The sequence below is a fragment of the Sarcophilus harrisii genome, chromosome 5 (genome assembly GCF_902635505.1).
Source record: "Sarcophilus harrisii chromosome 5, mSarHar1.11, whole genome shotgun sequence".
NCBI lineage: Eukaryota > Metazoa > Chordata > Mammalia > Dasyuromorphia > Dasyuridae > Sarcophilus > Sarcophilus harrisii.
The window spans coordinates 115626939-115643941 of record NC_045430.1 but is presented as its reverse complement, the minus strand read 5'-3'; the positions used below and the strand labels follow the sequence as shown (position 1 = coordinate 115643941).

Here is a 17003-nt window from a genome sequence, read left to right as displayed (position 1 = left end):
CAACTCTTCTATTTTGTACAAAATAAGTAAATCACTTAACAACTATTTGTGAATGCAATATATTAAATATGATTACATATATTAAGTATTAGATACAGGTGAAAAGAATACAGCTATTTTGTCTGCTAAAAAATCACTAAAATGTGCACAATTTGGTTTTGGAAAGTTTCTAAAAGTAGAGAAATTTGGATACAAGACTATGTTAACAAAACAACTCTGTCAAGATTTTGTGTCCTGTTAATTGTGATTCTGATAAACAGATTTATGAAAATGTTCCACCTTTTTGGCAAATTCACATGAATCCATGTCACATCCTTTCAAATAGATATCCCTCTGGCTTATAGGAAAGCTTCCCAAGTTATTATTCAAATGAATTATCAACTTTCAGTGACAGACCAATTGTTTTCACTGACAGCTTGCTACCATAAAGGGTAGAAAATTGATTAGAAATACCTGAAAACAAGAAAGCATCTTTAATACCAAAATATACCAAAGCAACAAAAACAACAAAAACTACAGTAAGCAGAGTGGACTTTTGCTGTTTCTTACTTGTTAGGATATATTGCTATGAGAATCAGAGAAAATATGATAGGATTTTCAGTTGAGAAGTAGAAGATCCCTAGACATCATCTAGTATATCCTTTGATTTTAAACATAAGAAACTGATATAAGAGGTTAAATGATTTGGTCTCATTTGCACAAGTAATAGTAGAATCAGGATTTAAATTCAGATTCTCTAACACCAAATTCATTTGCCTTTCTACTTTGGCATGTTGTTAGAGGACAATCTACTTCTGATCACCTCAAGAAAGTAGAAAATATTTACATAAGTAGCCAAATGATTTTTTTTTTATTTTCAGTGTTTGGCAAAATACTTTTTAAAAAAACCCAAATATATTATTCATTACTTTGTGGATTTTTTTTTTAATTTTGCTAATCATCAGTGAGAAAAACAATCACAAAAGAAAAAATAATTGCACCCCCCATGCAAATATCTTGGACTGATTACAAAATAGATTTATATTTTGATAATGACTGAAGTCAAACTATTGAGTATGACTCACATGTATATGTAATTCATGTATTTATTACATATACATTGTATAATAGAGATGTGGTAAATACTGTTTTCACTTTAAATGTAACATTTTTAGTAATGGATTACTTTATCAAGTTCTTAAAATAAAATTCCTATAATAAAATGTCATCTTACGCCATACAAAAAGACAAGCTTAGAATTTTAATAAGAGGAAAGTGAGCATTCAGTCATCAAATATATAAACATACCATTAATTATTTTCTTATATTTTTACATTAATGAGACAGATGGAATGTTAATAGAGGAAAAACAAAATTACTTGAATGACAAAGAAGATATTATAGGTACTTCCAAGAATCATTTCTTCTAAGGAGTAATGACTAATTTACATTGAATAACTTGTAAGGGTTTATTGCAGTAAGGGAGGACAGTACTGAAATATAGAACCTTTAAACATAATTGATTTATAGTAGCACAAAGTCTAAGCTTGTTGGCAAAATAGTGGAACAATTTATTGAGAGTTTCCTCCAAATTCTTTGTAGATTTCACTCCCAGTTCATAGCTTTATATATCTCAAGTGGGTTCCCTTTCATCCATACCTCTGATAATATTTGCTTGCTTCTCATTTGAAAGACCTGTTCCTTCAAACTAAGCAGAAAAATTAAATAGGAAGAAAAAAAAATTACTCGTTGTAGTTTTGTGATAAGTAATGTTTGCTTTGCTTTTGTTTGCCCAATTGTAATTTTGCATCTGAAATGAAAGGCCAAAACGAGACCTCTTCCTTTTAAAAAGATTTTGGCTATTTTAAATAAATTAAACAAAGGTATTACAAAAATATTAGTGTATTACAAAGTTAATACACTAGAGTATAACATTGATGTTGATGTTATCTTTAAATGCATTACAAAATTTTAAGCTATAATATTACCATTTGATAACATATTTTGCATATGAATGGAAAGGACATTAGGCTGGAAAAAAACTGCAAACTACATGTGTTCAGAAATTGATTGATAATCTGTTAAAATAAGGTGTAATATTTATGATTCTTCAATCAGCAAATTTAACTGTGAGGACCCAAAGGTATTTATTATAATTAAATGGGCATAGCATTTTGTAATTAAGCCTTGATCATTATAAAGATGAAATTTTTTTCAGAACATGCTTTTTCATTAGATCACCTAACAGAAGGCAGGAATATTACTTAATGCTTTCTGTTTCAGTCAAGTTTAGATCTTAAGATTAAAATAATTTCCTTATCTATCTTAAGTATTCAAATGGTTTTTCCTTCATTTTTGTTCTGAAGCAGATGCTCAACATGTTATTTTCACCATGTCAACAAACCAAAAGTTTTCTTGCTTTTTTTTCCCTTTCTTACTGTTTTGGAAAACTTAATCATACAAAATAATTTGAATAGCAGTCATTTTTTATTATTATGACTGAGAAAACATAGCTAGTTTGGTATGAAACTAGGTCAAAAAAGAAAAGTACAAATTAAAGTGGTGTAGTGAAAGAAAGGCTAATGCTTATTTCTGTGCTGATTTTCTAGCTCTCTGATTTAAGGAAAGTCACTTGATCTCTCTGGATCTCTGCTTCCTCATCTGTAGAATAAATGGGTTGCACTATTGTCTCTTCCAGCTCTAACATTCTGGGATTCTCTGAAAATAGTGCCATCACTGCCCATGTGTATTATTAATGTTTTTCATGCAATATCAGATTGAGGGAATTAAAAAGAAAATCTGAGAAAGTTCACAATGCAACCTATTACTTTTCTCTGTAAAACCATACAGAAATTCTAAGAATCGAGAAAAGAGTTTATCATATGCTTTGTGCATCACTCCCAAAGTTAATAGATATTCTCAGAGATCAATTTTAGGGGTATAATAGTGGAAGACCCTTCCTGATCCAAAAACAAAGGATTTTAGTTCTAACAGGGACTCTGTATATACTGACTCATTTTTAAAATGTATCAGTTTAAAAGGTAAATTTCGTTCTGATTTTTCTCTTCTATTCATAAAGATTTAGAAAGAAATGTTTTTTTAAATAAAACAATTAATATATAGGGAAAAGGAAAAAAAGTTTCCATTCTACATTATCATAAGTTCCTAGTTATAATTTATGGTCATTGCTTATACAGAATTCGCTTTTGGTGATTGTGGAATTTTCAAAAAACTTACACATTAAGATACTAATGCAAGAGCATTATTGGGATCCTAATTAGTTCTTCATCTCTGTTGCATGGTCTTTAGTCATATGTAGTACTCAGCACTCAATTTGTTTAATTTCTGAGTTAACATTTAGCTAGCATAATTTCTGAGGTAGAATTAACAGGTGATGTAAAAAAAAATTCATACTATATCACCTTAGCATTCTTTTCATCCTCGAAATAAAATTTGTTGACTAATACCACAAACTATATGCAATTAGGCACATCAAATAAAATGATCCTAGTATAGACTAGAAATGCTATGCCATGTTAATTATTAATATAATGATTAAATTATTAATGCAAATTTCTCATGAACAAATTAAAATTATAATTTCTCTTATTAAAGAGTTCAAAATTTCATCAAAGACTGAGTTAATTCTTTGAAAGTAAAAAAAAAAAGTTTGAATATAGCAATTACATTTGGAATAATTTTTTCTTAAAGTCTTGTGATATCACTTATGGACATTTTTCACGCCAAAGAGATAATTGTTGTTGTCTTGAACGCCAAATGTTGAGATTACTTCTCTATTAGTCTAGAAAAGCCATTACCTATGGCAAAAAGTATTTTTATAATTGCAAAGTGGGAAAGAATGTGAGATTCAGGTGGTCCAACACAACAAATCACTTCAATTATCAACAAATTTCATTTAAAAAGATAATGATAAAAATGTTATCAGGAATAAAAAAAAAATGTTTAAAATCCTCCACAAAAGTATAGGTGGATACTTTTCTTCAATATAACAACAACAAAAAAAAAAAAAAAAAATACTAGTTGTTCACAGGATTAATTTTTTAAAAAAGATGTCAAAATCACAAAGTGTCAGTTTTGGAAGGAATGCCGAGATTCATCTAGCTTAATCCATGCTTAAGTAAGAATCCAATTTATGACAGCCATTAAATGATTTCTTTTCCTTTCCTTTAAGATTTTTATCAAGGAGAAGCCTGTAATTATCTAAAATACTGTTTTCTACCTTTGATTAATTGTAATTTTCGGCAAATTTTCAGCAAAGTTTAAACTTGCCTCTTTGCTACTTCTACCTCATTAAACCTAGTAATCTTCTCTGGGGTCAAGCCAAAAATATAATTCAATTTCTCTTCCATATTAAAGCCTCTTATGATGACATTGATATCATCTCTCTACTCCACTCTTATGTCCTCTTCTGCCTTCCTTCAATCAATATGATCTTTAAATTTTTTACTATCTTTGTTTGCCCTCAGAGTTGATTTCATTGTCCTTCCCGAGATGTAGTATTAGAATTAAACATATATTAGGCATATGTAATTTGATCAAAGCAATGTACAAGTATAGCATAACATCCCTTACTCCAGGTACTATGTTTCTTTGAGAATGTTATTCTGGTTGCCACATTATGCTATTGACTATTATTACAACTAACTAAGACATCCAGAACTTTTTCAGATGCACTCCTTCCTTGTCATACTTTCCCTATCTAATATTTGGGAAATTAACTTTTTGAAGTATAAAAATTAAACTAATTAAATCTCTTCTTATTTAATTTAATACATCAATTTATCCTATTGCAATCACCTAGGACCTTCTCATTTGTCATGTTAGGATTCTAGTTATCTGAAAATTAATCAAGGGTTTCATCTACTTAAAAAAAAGTAAAACTACATGAATCCCTGAAGAACTCCCTGGAAACTTTTTTAAATGTGATATTGCAGCATTAATGACTAATCATGTATCCCAAATATTTTCACCTTGTCCAAAAGAGTAGCAAAATCAATATTTTATTGATTATTTTTACTAATATTAAGAATAACCATTTCTTTACTCTCTCCATCATCTACAAGTCTAGTAAACACATTAAAAAAAAGGAAATGAGATTAATCTGACATGATCTCTTTTTGATGGAGCCATGCTGGATGGTACTTTGTAATCACCTTTCTTTTCTCAATGTTCACTAATAATCCCTTTAGTATTTTACTTGAATTCAAAATTGAACTTATACTTTGTAGATGTCATTCTTTCCTCTCTTTTTTGAAAGAAAGAATAAAGGTCCAGTGTGTGGCACTTCTTCCATGTTCTATAATTGTTCAATTATTGGTTGTGGTTCAGCAATCATAATCCAATAGCTTTTTTTTTTTGCTTGTTATGCTATACAATAAAAGTTTTCTATAATAATTTTTAAAAATTGTGCCTTACTCTAATCTAGAAGTAAATTAACATATTAAAAGAAATATATTTTAAGTTATTTTTGTGAGCCAATTTCAATGATGATATGCTTTTATAATGGAGTGGATATCAGCAAATGAGTTAAAGAAGTAGAATCAAGAAAGTCAGACTTTTATAGCTTGTTTTCATTATTGTTTGAAATAATGTGAATTTTATAAACACTGGGTAAAGATCTAAAATTATACATTAAACAAATGTATAAATTTCCAAAATTAAAAGAAATTTGGGAGGGATTTTTATTATTTACTTTTCTTCAGTAATGTAGATAATTGAGATTTTACTACATAATAATCAAAGTCTCTATTTGGTAATTATTTCAAACCTTAACCTTTATTTAGAATGAATATTTGTGTAAATTTAATACTTAGAAAATATTTTAAATTTCTTTTTTTAAATTATTATTTAAACAAGTATTAGGTCTCATCCCCCCAGCACAACTTTACACTGAAATGGACTTTTATGGCTAAGACAATAGGGACATATTAGAGTATAGTTAAAATTCATTATAAGGCATATGTTACATATGGCAATTTCAAACCAACATTTTTTAATTCTAGATTTCACTATAAACACTTTAAATGACATACAACTTTGTGGAGGATGGGGTGACATGACTTCACTGTCAGAGCTTTGACTAAGCAAGTTTAGGAAACAAATAAAAGACAAGAAAAGAATCAATCTTCATTCACAAGGTATACAATGTTGTTGCTCGATGTTTGCTCTTATCTGATGAAGATTGACATAAATTTCTTAACAAAAGTTAATGTCTTCATCTTTTACTCATATCAAAACCCATGTTTACACATTAATTATAAAAATAAACAAATATTGTTTACAGTTGAAATTCTAGTCATGGGAAATTTTTATAACTGTTTCATTGTAGAAACCACTTTCCAAAGGTTCTAAAAGTCCTCATTCATCTAGATCAGTTACAGTAGATAGTGATTGAAAAGAGGTCCTAATAGCACCCTTAAAGTGATTTTTTAAAGTCAGTTTAAAGCAATTAATATAAACTTAATCTGTTACTTTGATATACAGAATGAGCTTTACGCTTAAGTTGATTAAAAGTTCCTTCATTAATAAGACCTGAGTTTATTTAATTATACCTACAAGTAGGTCCCTATAGAAACATGATCAGTTGCAAAAGGTATGATGGTGCAAAAGGAAATACGTGAGGGAAATAGAAATACACCTCAGTATTGCTTTGTCACCAAAAAGAAATATTAGAAAATAACCATAGTGTCTAATTTGGAGTTCACTATATTAATCTGAAAACATTATAGCTATGATGATGCTTATTCTATTTCCTAACAAACTTCTTTCTTTGGATTTGAATTGTTTCTCTTTCAAAAAACTTCTAAATATATTACTTAGTTCTCAAGAATAAAATTTGGGGAAGTATATTTTCAATCGGTATTTATCCTATTACTCTCCCATGATTAAAGAGCTTAAGTACATAGCAGTTGGAAGATGAAGGCTACTTGTTATTTGGCATTTCTAACTTGCATTAAGGTGAGACCATCTTCTTGCCTATTTACCCAATGTATTACATTTCTAGATTATACCTATTGATTTCATTTCAGTTTAGAAAACAGACCTAAGAAAGTCAATTTTAGTACAGTATCAGAAGCAATAGTTGGGAAACCACATTAAAAAAATATCTGCCTGGTCCAAAGCACAAGTAAATGATTCAAGTCCCAGGAAGAGGTGTATTGGACTCAGTATAATTTGTGAAAAAAATTATAGCCATTTAGCCATCATGTCAAGAAGAAGCAACACAATACTTTTCAATAGCAAAGATGTCCATAATTCAAAAAGAAAATATTGAAAGATATTTGAAAGCTATTCTAGTGCTTTAGATAAACATTTTTCACGTTTTCTTCTATTTCCCCACTCATAATTGAAAATGATATAGAAACAGTATTTTCTGCTATTTATTTCATTGCCTATTTACAAAAACACCATAGATTATTGCAAGATCATTAGTTGCAGAAGAAAAAAAAAGATTTGTTTATGAGAAACAAAAAGAAAAAAAGATGCAAATAAAAAAAGATTTGTTTATGAGAAACAAAAAGAAAAAAAGATGCAAATATTTGCTTCTATAAACAATGGGGAAGGAAGAGACAAATAAATGTATTTGTAAGAAAACAAATTCTATTTTTTTTGCATTGTCAACAGGCCCACAGAAAGCATTAAATGATAAACAACAAATGACAGAAGACAGGGAGTTTTTTAGTAAAATTACCCTTTAGAGGAACTAATACCTAACTGTCTTCTTACCTCAGAAAATATAGAAACCTAAATCTTTTAGTGGACAAAAATTACTGGTAAATTTTCAATTAATATCAGTATTGCTGGCATAAACTTTTAATCTTTGATCCTAAATTAGAATACAAAGATCAGTGTGTAGTCACAAGGCGCTATACTAAGTATGCACAATTTTATCACTGGGGTTAGAGATGGCTATAATATAAAAAACTGGTGATAAAAAAATAACTTTATAAAAATGTGTCCCTTCTCCCCTTTTGTTTTATAAGTGTATACTATCTACAGAAACAAAAAAAAGTCTTTATATTTACACCATAATAACTAATTATTGACAAATATAATATTTTATGAAATAAAATCTATCAGAAGTGAGTATCAATTTTAAAAAGGGGTTTGGCTCACAGCATAAACAAGTGTGGAAACAACAACAACAAGAATAAAACTCTTGATATCAGGCCCAATCACTATACAATTTTCTTTTTTGTTAAATATAACACAATAGTGTACCCAAAGCTTAGAAAATTGAAGCTAGGTAACTCATGTCACACAGCAGTCATAATGCTACTCTTTGATGCTGGGTAGTTGCAGTTATCACTGGTTCCTCCAATAAGCCAATCTTTATTATTTACCAAGACATAAAACTTCTACCATAATTCAAGAATGCCATTCTTCTATAGTTATATTCTAAAGTACATGTAAAAATTTTATATGCTTTACAACAAATATGAAGTCATAGGAGAATAATCATCTCAAGGATTTAATTTATTCTCTATCCTACTTCCTATTCCACCTCCCGTTTACAACTGACTATAGTAACCAGATTATAAGATTTGATCACAGGTCCTTAAATAATAAAGAATGCTATGTTACCTTCATGTGTTTCCTTAACCCTTGGTAAATGGAGTGCGTGTATGCACTCCTATTTTCCCTATGTTCAATTTGGCTAATTGTATGCAAAGCACCTGTGTTCTCATGAGTTTGAGGTTGCTCACAGCATGCCTCTGAAAGGCATGAGGGCAATATTGCCAGTCACATGGCCCTGGCAAGAAAACAGCAGTGGATGTACCTTCTACTGCAAGAGGAGATTTTATTGCCTCTTAAAACAGAACATATATTATAGATTCTGCTTTCTATCATTACAAATATAACTTTCTTAATACTGGCACCTTGTGTTTGTTCATTTGTGCTGAATCATGTGTTACAGCTAATCTATTAAATTCTCAATGATCACACTCTACTACACACACACACACACACACACACACACTCAAGCACACCCCTTCCCTACTCCCATTCCCATGCACACATGTGTGCACCTGCACACACAAATGTATCATGTAGAACAATTCCCTTTTATAACATGTACTATAATAGTGACCATTATATGTATTTATATGAATTTTGAAGAAGTATACAGACAGTAACTCTGGCTCGGTGTGATTATATGTGTGTCTGTGTCTGGGTGTTGCACATGTATGTTCATACACACATATGCATATATTTCTTCCTTAAATAAAAAATTGTGGAAGCCAGTGTTGCAGTGAGAAAGCTTCTCTGAGCATGAGTTTAAGCAATGTACCTCACTGTAAAAAAAAAAAAAAAAAAAAAAAAAAAAAGATAAGGAACAAACAAAAAAACACAATCACAAACATAAACAAAATGTAAAATCCCAACAAAAACATTCCAAGTGAAACAGCCATTGGTGTGTTATCCCACATTTCTACAGTGTTGTGTCTAAATGTTGTGGGGGCTGGCAAGGAGTCTGTACACAAGTCAATCTGGCTTAAAGCAATGCTTGATCAATTGTCACTGGGTCAAATTTGTAGTTGTGTTCTCTCCTTTGGTTTTCCTTTTTTCTTCCTCCTCTTCCTGGATTGCTTGTATTTGCTCTGAGGATTGATGCAGAGTGGATTTTTCTAGACTTAGCTTTTCCATTCCACTGCCTTGTCGTTGCTCATCTTCAATGACTTTCTTCCACATTTTATGATTTTGAAGGAGGTGCTGAGTTATTTGGCAGTAGATTTTCCTCCTTTTGAACTTCTGCTGTCCTGAAAAATATTAAGACCAACTTTGGATTTGGGAAAGATTAAACATATTCTTCATTCTTACTCTATTTTCTATTTGCAGATAATATTTTAGTATTGAATAGTTATTTGTTTTTTGAGGTTTAACTCAGGTTTGTATGTTCCAGGTATGAAAAAGAACATTTCAATAGGGGAAAATTATCATTTACAAAATTGCAATATGTACATATTTGAAATTTTGCATATTTTAGAACTTTTGTTTGTAAATATCTGTATAAAATATGTTCCATTACATTAACACTTCAGTTTCTCACTCTTCCTTTTCATGCTTAGAATGCTCTCCCCTTCTCATTTCTATCTCCTAAATTTCAGTTAAAAATCTCACCTTCTGTAAGAAACCTTTTCCTTTTTTAAGCAGGGCTGCTGTTGAAGGCCTGCCAACACTTTCACCTGTTCCTATCCAATGGAAAACTGATACACCAAAGGGATAGAACAGTGGCCCTTAAGTAATGATAAAATTCAGGCCTTATTAGATATAGTACAGGAGCAGCTTGACCAAGGACACTTAAAACCTTCTCTAAGTCCTTGGAATTCCCCAGTGTTTGTTGTGAAAAAGAAATCTGGAAAATGGAGGATGTTAACGGATTTAAGAAAAGTGAATGAACAGATGGAAACTATGGGAACTCTTCAGCCTGGACTTCCATCTCCTACTCAGTTGCCTAGAGAATGGAGGAGTTCATAAGACGCTGTGCCACAGTGGGCACAAATGCCTTTTATAGCCAGACTATGATGCAGACTTCCCAAGATCCCAACATGAGTAGACAGCGTCCCTTCCGGCAAGGGACTTCTAGAGAGACATGTCAATGCTTTCAGTGTGGTAAAGTAGGGCATCTGAAAGCTCAATGTTGGTATAGAGACAGAGTGAAAAAACAGGGTGGGAGAACAAGACCCAGTATCCCATGTCCAAAATGCAACAGAGCCTTCCATTGGGCCTCAGAATGTAGACAGGTTCAGGGAAACGGGATGAAGGCCCCAGCCCCAGGGCCCCAGGCAAAAAACACTTGAGGCATGATGGCAGCCAATGGTGCACCCAGAGAGTGCCTAGAAGTCCAATACCCAGACATGACCAATCAGCCAGGATGCCATATGATGGGAGAAAGGGATTATACAATCAATCAGCCAGGAAGCAATCTGATGGGAGAAAGGGATTTCAATTAGGGAAAATAGAGTTGTATGCAGCTGAGACAACTGAGATACCCCCTGGAGAGGTGAAATCTGTTCCTCTCCAGCCTATGGATCCCTTGCCTCCAGGCACAGTAGGCTTGACCATTTCACCTCCTGAGAGTACATACAAAACAGTGTCCATCCACACACTGATGTGGGAAACTGAGGAATGTATAGATAATATCCCAGTCACCAATACAGGCAGACAATGTGTGACTTATCACCCAGGAGAAATAGTAGCATCAGGTTTACTCATACAGAATCCTAATAAGCAGCTTGGTGATAGTCACCCAGATTCCGATTTCAGATCACAAAATCCAGCAATATATTGGACAGCAGCTGTAACAATCCTCCTTAAATCTTAGTACTTTCCTGCTGAGACTATACCCTCAATTTTTCTAGTATATGATTTGAGTGTAGATAGCTATTTGCATGAGGTCTCCATATTCAACTGTCACCTCCTTAATATCATGGATTGTGTTTTTCCCTTTATTTATATCCTCAATGCTTAGCACAGCTTCTAATACATAGTACATAATAAATGCAAAATGCTTGACATAATCAATAAAACAATTAATCGAGATGAAAAGTCATAATTGTTTTATCACATACAAGGCAAAGTTTTCAAAGAGGCTACAGCCTCAGAAATCAATTAGGGAAGACTACCATTAAATCTAAGAAATAACTAATATGTGAAGGTCACAGAAAAGAAAAAGAAAGAAAGAAAGAACTGTATAGGGATGATTGCTACTGAGTTTTTTGGATAGTTCTGGTTCCTCATTTGTAAAATGAAGGAATTGGGCTGGATCTCTAAAGTCCTTTACAGATCAGAATTTAAGCTTTTATACTTTCCTTCAATTATTATATCATAAAATGCCAAATTCATATATATTAACCTGAATATGGTTTACTTCCCCTCAATCATAATTTGGTTTGAATAACACCTGAGAGATAGAGGGTAATTAGTGTTGTTTTTCTCTATATGTGTTTGTATGTGTGTATCTGCATGTTTTCTTTTCAAAGTGTTTTCATGTTTAGCCTGTGATCTACAGTTAGAGAGTGCTAATATTTAGATCCATACAATATAGCCAAATTCAGATCATTCCCTGCTTAAAAAAAGAATAAAAATAATTATTTGTCCCATCTACATACATACAATCATAACTATAGAAATCATTCTGTAGTTAAAGATGTCAATTTGATCTTAATATTTTGGAAATAGATTTCTGATGATTAATTTATTACCACAAAGCTCAGATGTTCTTTTTCTTTTCTATGAAGCATATTTAGAAAGGATTGGTTTCCTTGTCACTAATATAAAATTTCAGTAATAAAGCTCTCTGCAAATTTTACTTAATAAGGTGATATACAAGAATGTTTGAATCCCCATAACATGCATAGATTTGTGTCTGCAGGTGGTCTAAAGGAACAAATTATTCAGTACTGGAAGCTTCTGAACTGTTAACAAAGAGCTTTTCAATGTTGCAAGCCTAAACCCAGCTTAGTACTTCATTAGAAAGTTCTTAGGCCCCTTCAAGAATCTCTCAGATTTAATTATGAGAATTTTTAAAAGCCTCTCTCTACTCAGAATAGCATATTAAAACACGTAATCCTGTGTTTCCTGGGAAACATCCAATATTTTTAAACCTCAGTAGATACCAGAGCATATTTGAAGTTTGCAGTCCAAATAACAGACTAGAACAAATGATTATTAATTAAAGACACTACGAATTCTGAAATGAGAGAAAGAATGAAATAATAAAATAAAGGTCAATTGTTACTTTAAAATCCTTAGCAAAGTCATTTTCCCTTGGCAAGGTCTAGTTTCTTTATCTAGAAAATATGGGGATTTACTTTCATGGCCTTCAAAGATCCATATCAATCCCAGAATTCTGCATGACTAGATTTCACTAAATATTTTAATAATCTTCTGCATGTAATGAAATGATACAAAAATGTATTCTCCACAAATAGGAATGGGGATTGTTATGGTATCTCAAAATCTAGATGATTAAAATGGGTCAGGGCACAGATTTTTTGAATGAATTTTTATTAAATTCTGAAGCATAATGAGAGTGGAAAGATTATATTTCACTAATTCCTCAATTCTTTTCAACAAATTTATTAAGCTCTTACTATTTATGATGTACTATGATAAGAACTAGGAAATTTCACATTTATATGGTGCTTTATTCAACTCCTTCAAGAGGCAAATACTGTAAGAATTATTAATCTTTATTTTATAAAGGAGGAAATAAATTTTGAAATCAAGTCTTTTGATTCAAAGCCTGTGTACCTCAACTACATGTTCCCTCTGCTTCAATATGCACCAATGATTTCATTAGTTAGAGGAGCTCTTCCCCAGATACACATCACCAGCTCACCTGTAATTTTATGGTCATAGAGATTTTTTAAAAGTCTGTTGAGGCAATGTTGTCTTCATTTTGAAAGAGATTATAAGGGAGCTATTGTCACAGGAACAAGACATGTAAAAAGGTCAGTGCAAAACAATAAATTCTAAAGATTTCATGGATTAAAGGTGAGAAGGATAGGAATATCTGGCTTTGGGAAGTTAGGTACAGTAGGTAAAGTATTCTTATGATATTATTTTCTCAGAAGGGGAGACCACTCATTGATACTTTTTCTTGACTACTAGCAAAGATATGAAATATACCAGTTTACACTGAATGAGTAAATGCTTATTTATCATTGGGGAGTCTTATCGTCTCCTGATAAAGGAGAATAAAAATAAGAAAAAGAAGGTAGCACATTGGAACATGGAACATTAGTAGGTAGTTGATGAGTGTTAATTTAAAATGGAAGTCTCTTTGACCCTGATGCTATTTCTTAAGTGACCAAAAATTTAAACTTTGGCTTCTAGCAACAAAAAAGATAGAACTCCATATTTAAGAAAGATGAAATGCTGAGGAATAAACCTCTGTTTCTTGCACAAAGAAAACATTTGACTAAAGATACAGAGCCAAAGTGATAAAAAGTATTAAGAAAATACTTCTGATGCAGCTAGGTGGTACAGTAGACAGAGAACCAGCCCTGAAGTCAGAAGGACCTGAGTTCAAATCTGGTATCAGATACTTAATACTTCCTAGCTGTGTGACCCTGGGCAAGTCTCTTAACTCCAACTGCCTCAGCCCCTCGCTCCCCCCAAAAAATTCTTTCTTAATTGGAGAACAGATTTGTGAAAGACGATTGCTGACAGTATTTTAAATTTATTGCTTTATGTCAGGTGCCTGTGTATACCTTAACTACTATCAATATATACTTTTTTTTTTCTTATCCATAGTATATATATACATAATAAGTTGGGAAGCCTTTCACAATTCCCCTTAAATTTAGTGCCTTCCTTCTGTTAATTAGTTTCTATTTACCTGGTAAGTAACTTGATTGTGCATATTTATTTTTTTGTGTTACTCCAACCTCATTAGATTATGAGCTCTTCAAGAGAAGAGACTATTTTTTGACTCTTTTTGTACAATACTTAACAAAAATGGTGAGATCTAAAGAAATACTCATTGACTAAATGACTGCTTATTATGTATGTAGGTGGTACATCAGTGAGTCAAGAATAAATGAATTTAAATCTGATCTTAGATTATTAGCTCTATGATCCTAGGAAAGTCACTTATTATCTTTTTGTCTCAGTTTTTCCAACTATAAAAATGGGCAAAATAATATCTACCTCCCAGGGTTGTTGTGAGGATCAAATGAAATAATATTTGTAAAGTGCTTATCATGAGTGGCATTATATATTTATTCCATTCTCTCCCTTATTATTATGATAACATATGCCATATGCTGTAGAATTCACAATAAAACTCATTTACCACTACTGTTTGGGAGGAATAGAAGTAAATGCAAAAGAGATGTTTATGTTTAAGCAAGAAATATAATAGTTGAGAAGTTGATGTTTAATTTGGTTATATTTATGTGAATTGCCTTTGGGAAAATATAAATAGGGACAGATACCTAACTTACCTGTTGATTCAGCATTTTCACAAGTTTCTTCTTCAGTTGTTGGTTGTTCTGCTTCTTCCCTGTCATCTGTGTCTCCTCCTGATTCATCACTGTCTTCCACCCATTTCCCAGGCATCAGTCCTGCAGAGTCATAGCTATTGCACAATGGCCCCACGATATGAGAGATGAAAGATTCCTGAAGATTTGCCAACTGAGGAGCAGAACGGTCCATAAAAGGGCTTATGGGAAGTCCAAGGCTGGCCTCTTCATCACCCTAGAAATTAGAATATTTCATTACTCTTATACATGGAAACAGTTAAGTGGAAAGGGGAAATTAAAATGAAATCAAATCAATGAGTAAGCAATAATATTTCAATTATACTCCATAGCCATTTATCTAAGTCAGGCTAAATTTTTTAAACCTGGTCCATTTTCAAAAAGTATTATGTTAGAGTAGTTAATTTCTCCATATCATACCACCTTGAAAGTACTGAAAACTTGTAGATTTCCAGAATCACCCCTAAAAAAGGCAACATGAAAAAACTTGAGACTATGCCTTCCCACTCTGAGGGGAGCAGAGGCCAACTTTAACATAACATTCAAAGTAAAAAATTAGTTTGGAAAAATGAGAAAATGACAACAAAAAGAGAACTTGACCATAAAAGATTACTATGGTGTCAAGGAAGATGAAGGCATAAATTCAGAAGAAAAGAATGTGAAAACAGCTATAACTCAAGTCTCAAAGTAAAATGCTTAACTGGATCCCTGATTAGCAAGAATTCCCTCGAGTTAAAGAAAAAAATAAGAATTGTAGCAAAAAAAAAAAAAAAAAAAAAAAAAACTGAGGGAAAAGTGAAAGTCATGCAAAAATAAAACTTGCTAAAAGACACATAAAAACTACTGAAGAAAGTAACATCTCAAAAAAATATCCAGAATTTTCCAAATGGTTAAAGAAGAAAAAATTCACTGAAGAAAAGACTTTCTTTTAAAAAGCAGAGTAGACCAAATGGAAAAGGATATATAAAAATCCATTGAGAAAAAGAACTCCTCAAAAATTAGAATTGGCAAAATGGAAAAGGAGGTATAAAAGTTCACCTTTTCACATAATAGAAGCATGCAAGTGAGAATCTAATTTATTGGGGACCCTCACCCAAATCCTAATCAGTATTATTAGTATATTGATTTTATAGGGGGAAATGATTGTTAGTAATTATTCACTTAGTATTATTAAGTAGTAGTCTATGATCTAAAAATAAACATAAGAATAAGTAATTCATAATTTTTATGTCATATAGGCATATAGATTCTGATAGGCTTTTTGCAAAGCTCATGCTTATATAATAGAAATTATCTGTCTACCAATCATGATATCTACTTCTCTACAGTACCATGAGAATGCTGACATGAAATATCTATCCTGCTTCAACTACATTCCATGCTGATATGATGGAAATGCCCTAAGTTCCTCCTCCCACCCCACCACCAAATGTTCTTGGCCAATATTATCTCCACTTACCCCAATTCAAGTAATAACTCATCCATCTCACAATAAGCAGAATGTGCCATCTCCCCTTGCCCACACCAAAGAATAGGTCATTCATCTTATGACCAACTAATACGTGGAAATATTTCCTGGATTGCCTACTCTGAAACCTATGACCATGCTGGTATTCATATTTTAGCCTATGTGTTATATGCATTCCCTAAATGGAAACCAATGAAATTCTGTTCTATTTTTAGCATAATTGTAACGCTTTAAAAAATAGAATCCTGAGGGAAGATGGCTCCTCAGATCGAGAGGAAGACCTTGGATTTGTTTGATTGGTGGGGAAGAGAACTCCTCTAACACAATGTGTTTTGATCCTGGAATCTGTCTCAGTTTCTTTTTTTGGTCATCCAGAGTGATTTTTCCCCATACAAGGAAGAATGTTTATAGTAGAGGGGAAAATGGGAGCAAGAGGGTAATGCTTAAACATCACTCTCATCAGAACTTATTCAAGAAGGAAAAAAAAATATACATATGCAGATGGGTACAGTAATCAATTTTTATGAAATAGGGAAATAGGAGGG

The 17003-nt window shown here is 32.0% G+C and overlaps 1 protein-coding gene across 2 annotated transcripts in view; it reads right to left on the bottom strand.

Annotated features, from left to right (window-relative positions):
* Positions 1 to 9359: 9359 nt before the first annotated feature.
* PDE3A (phosphodiesterase 3A) overlaps positions 9360 to 17003 on the bottom strand; it is a 313468-nt gene continuing 305824 nt past the window's right edge. For both annotated transcript variants that reach the window (XM_003771175.3, XM_031938420.1), the window contains 2 exons: positions 14955 to 15207; positions 9360 to 9761 (listed from right to left, as the gene is read on the bottom strand). In XM_003771175.3, coding sequence (XP_003771223.1) covers positions 9520 to 9761; positions 14955 to 15207 — 495 coding nt within the window. In that variant the 3' untranslated portion in view covers positions 9360 to 9519. The remainder of the gene's footprint in view (positions 9762 to 14954; positions 15208 to 17003) is intronic.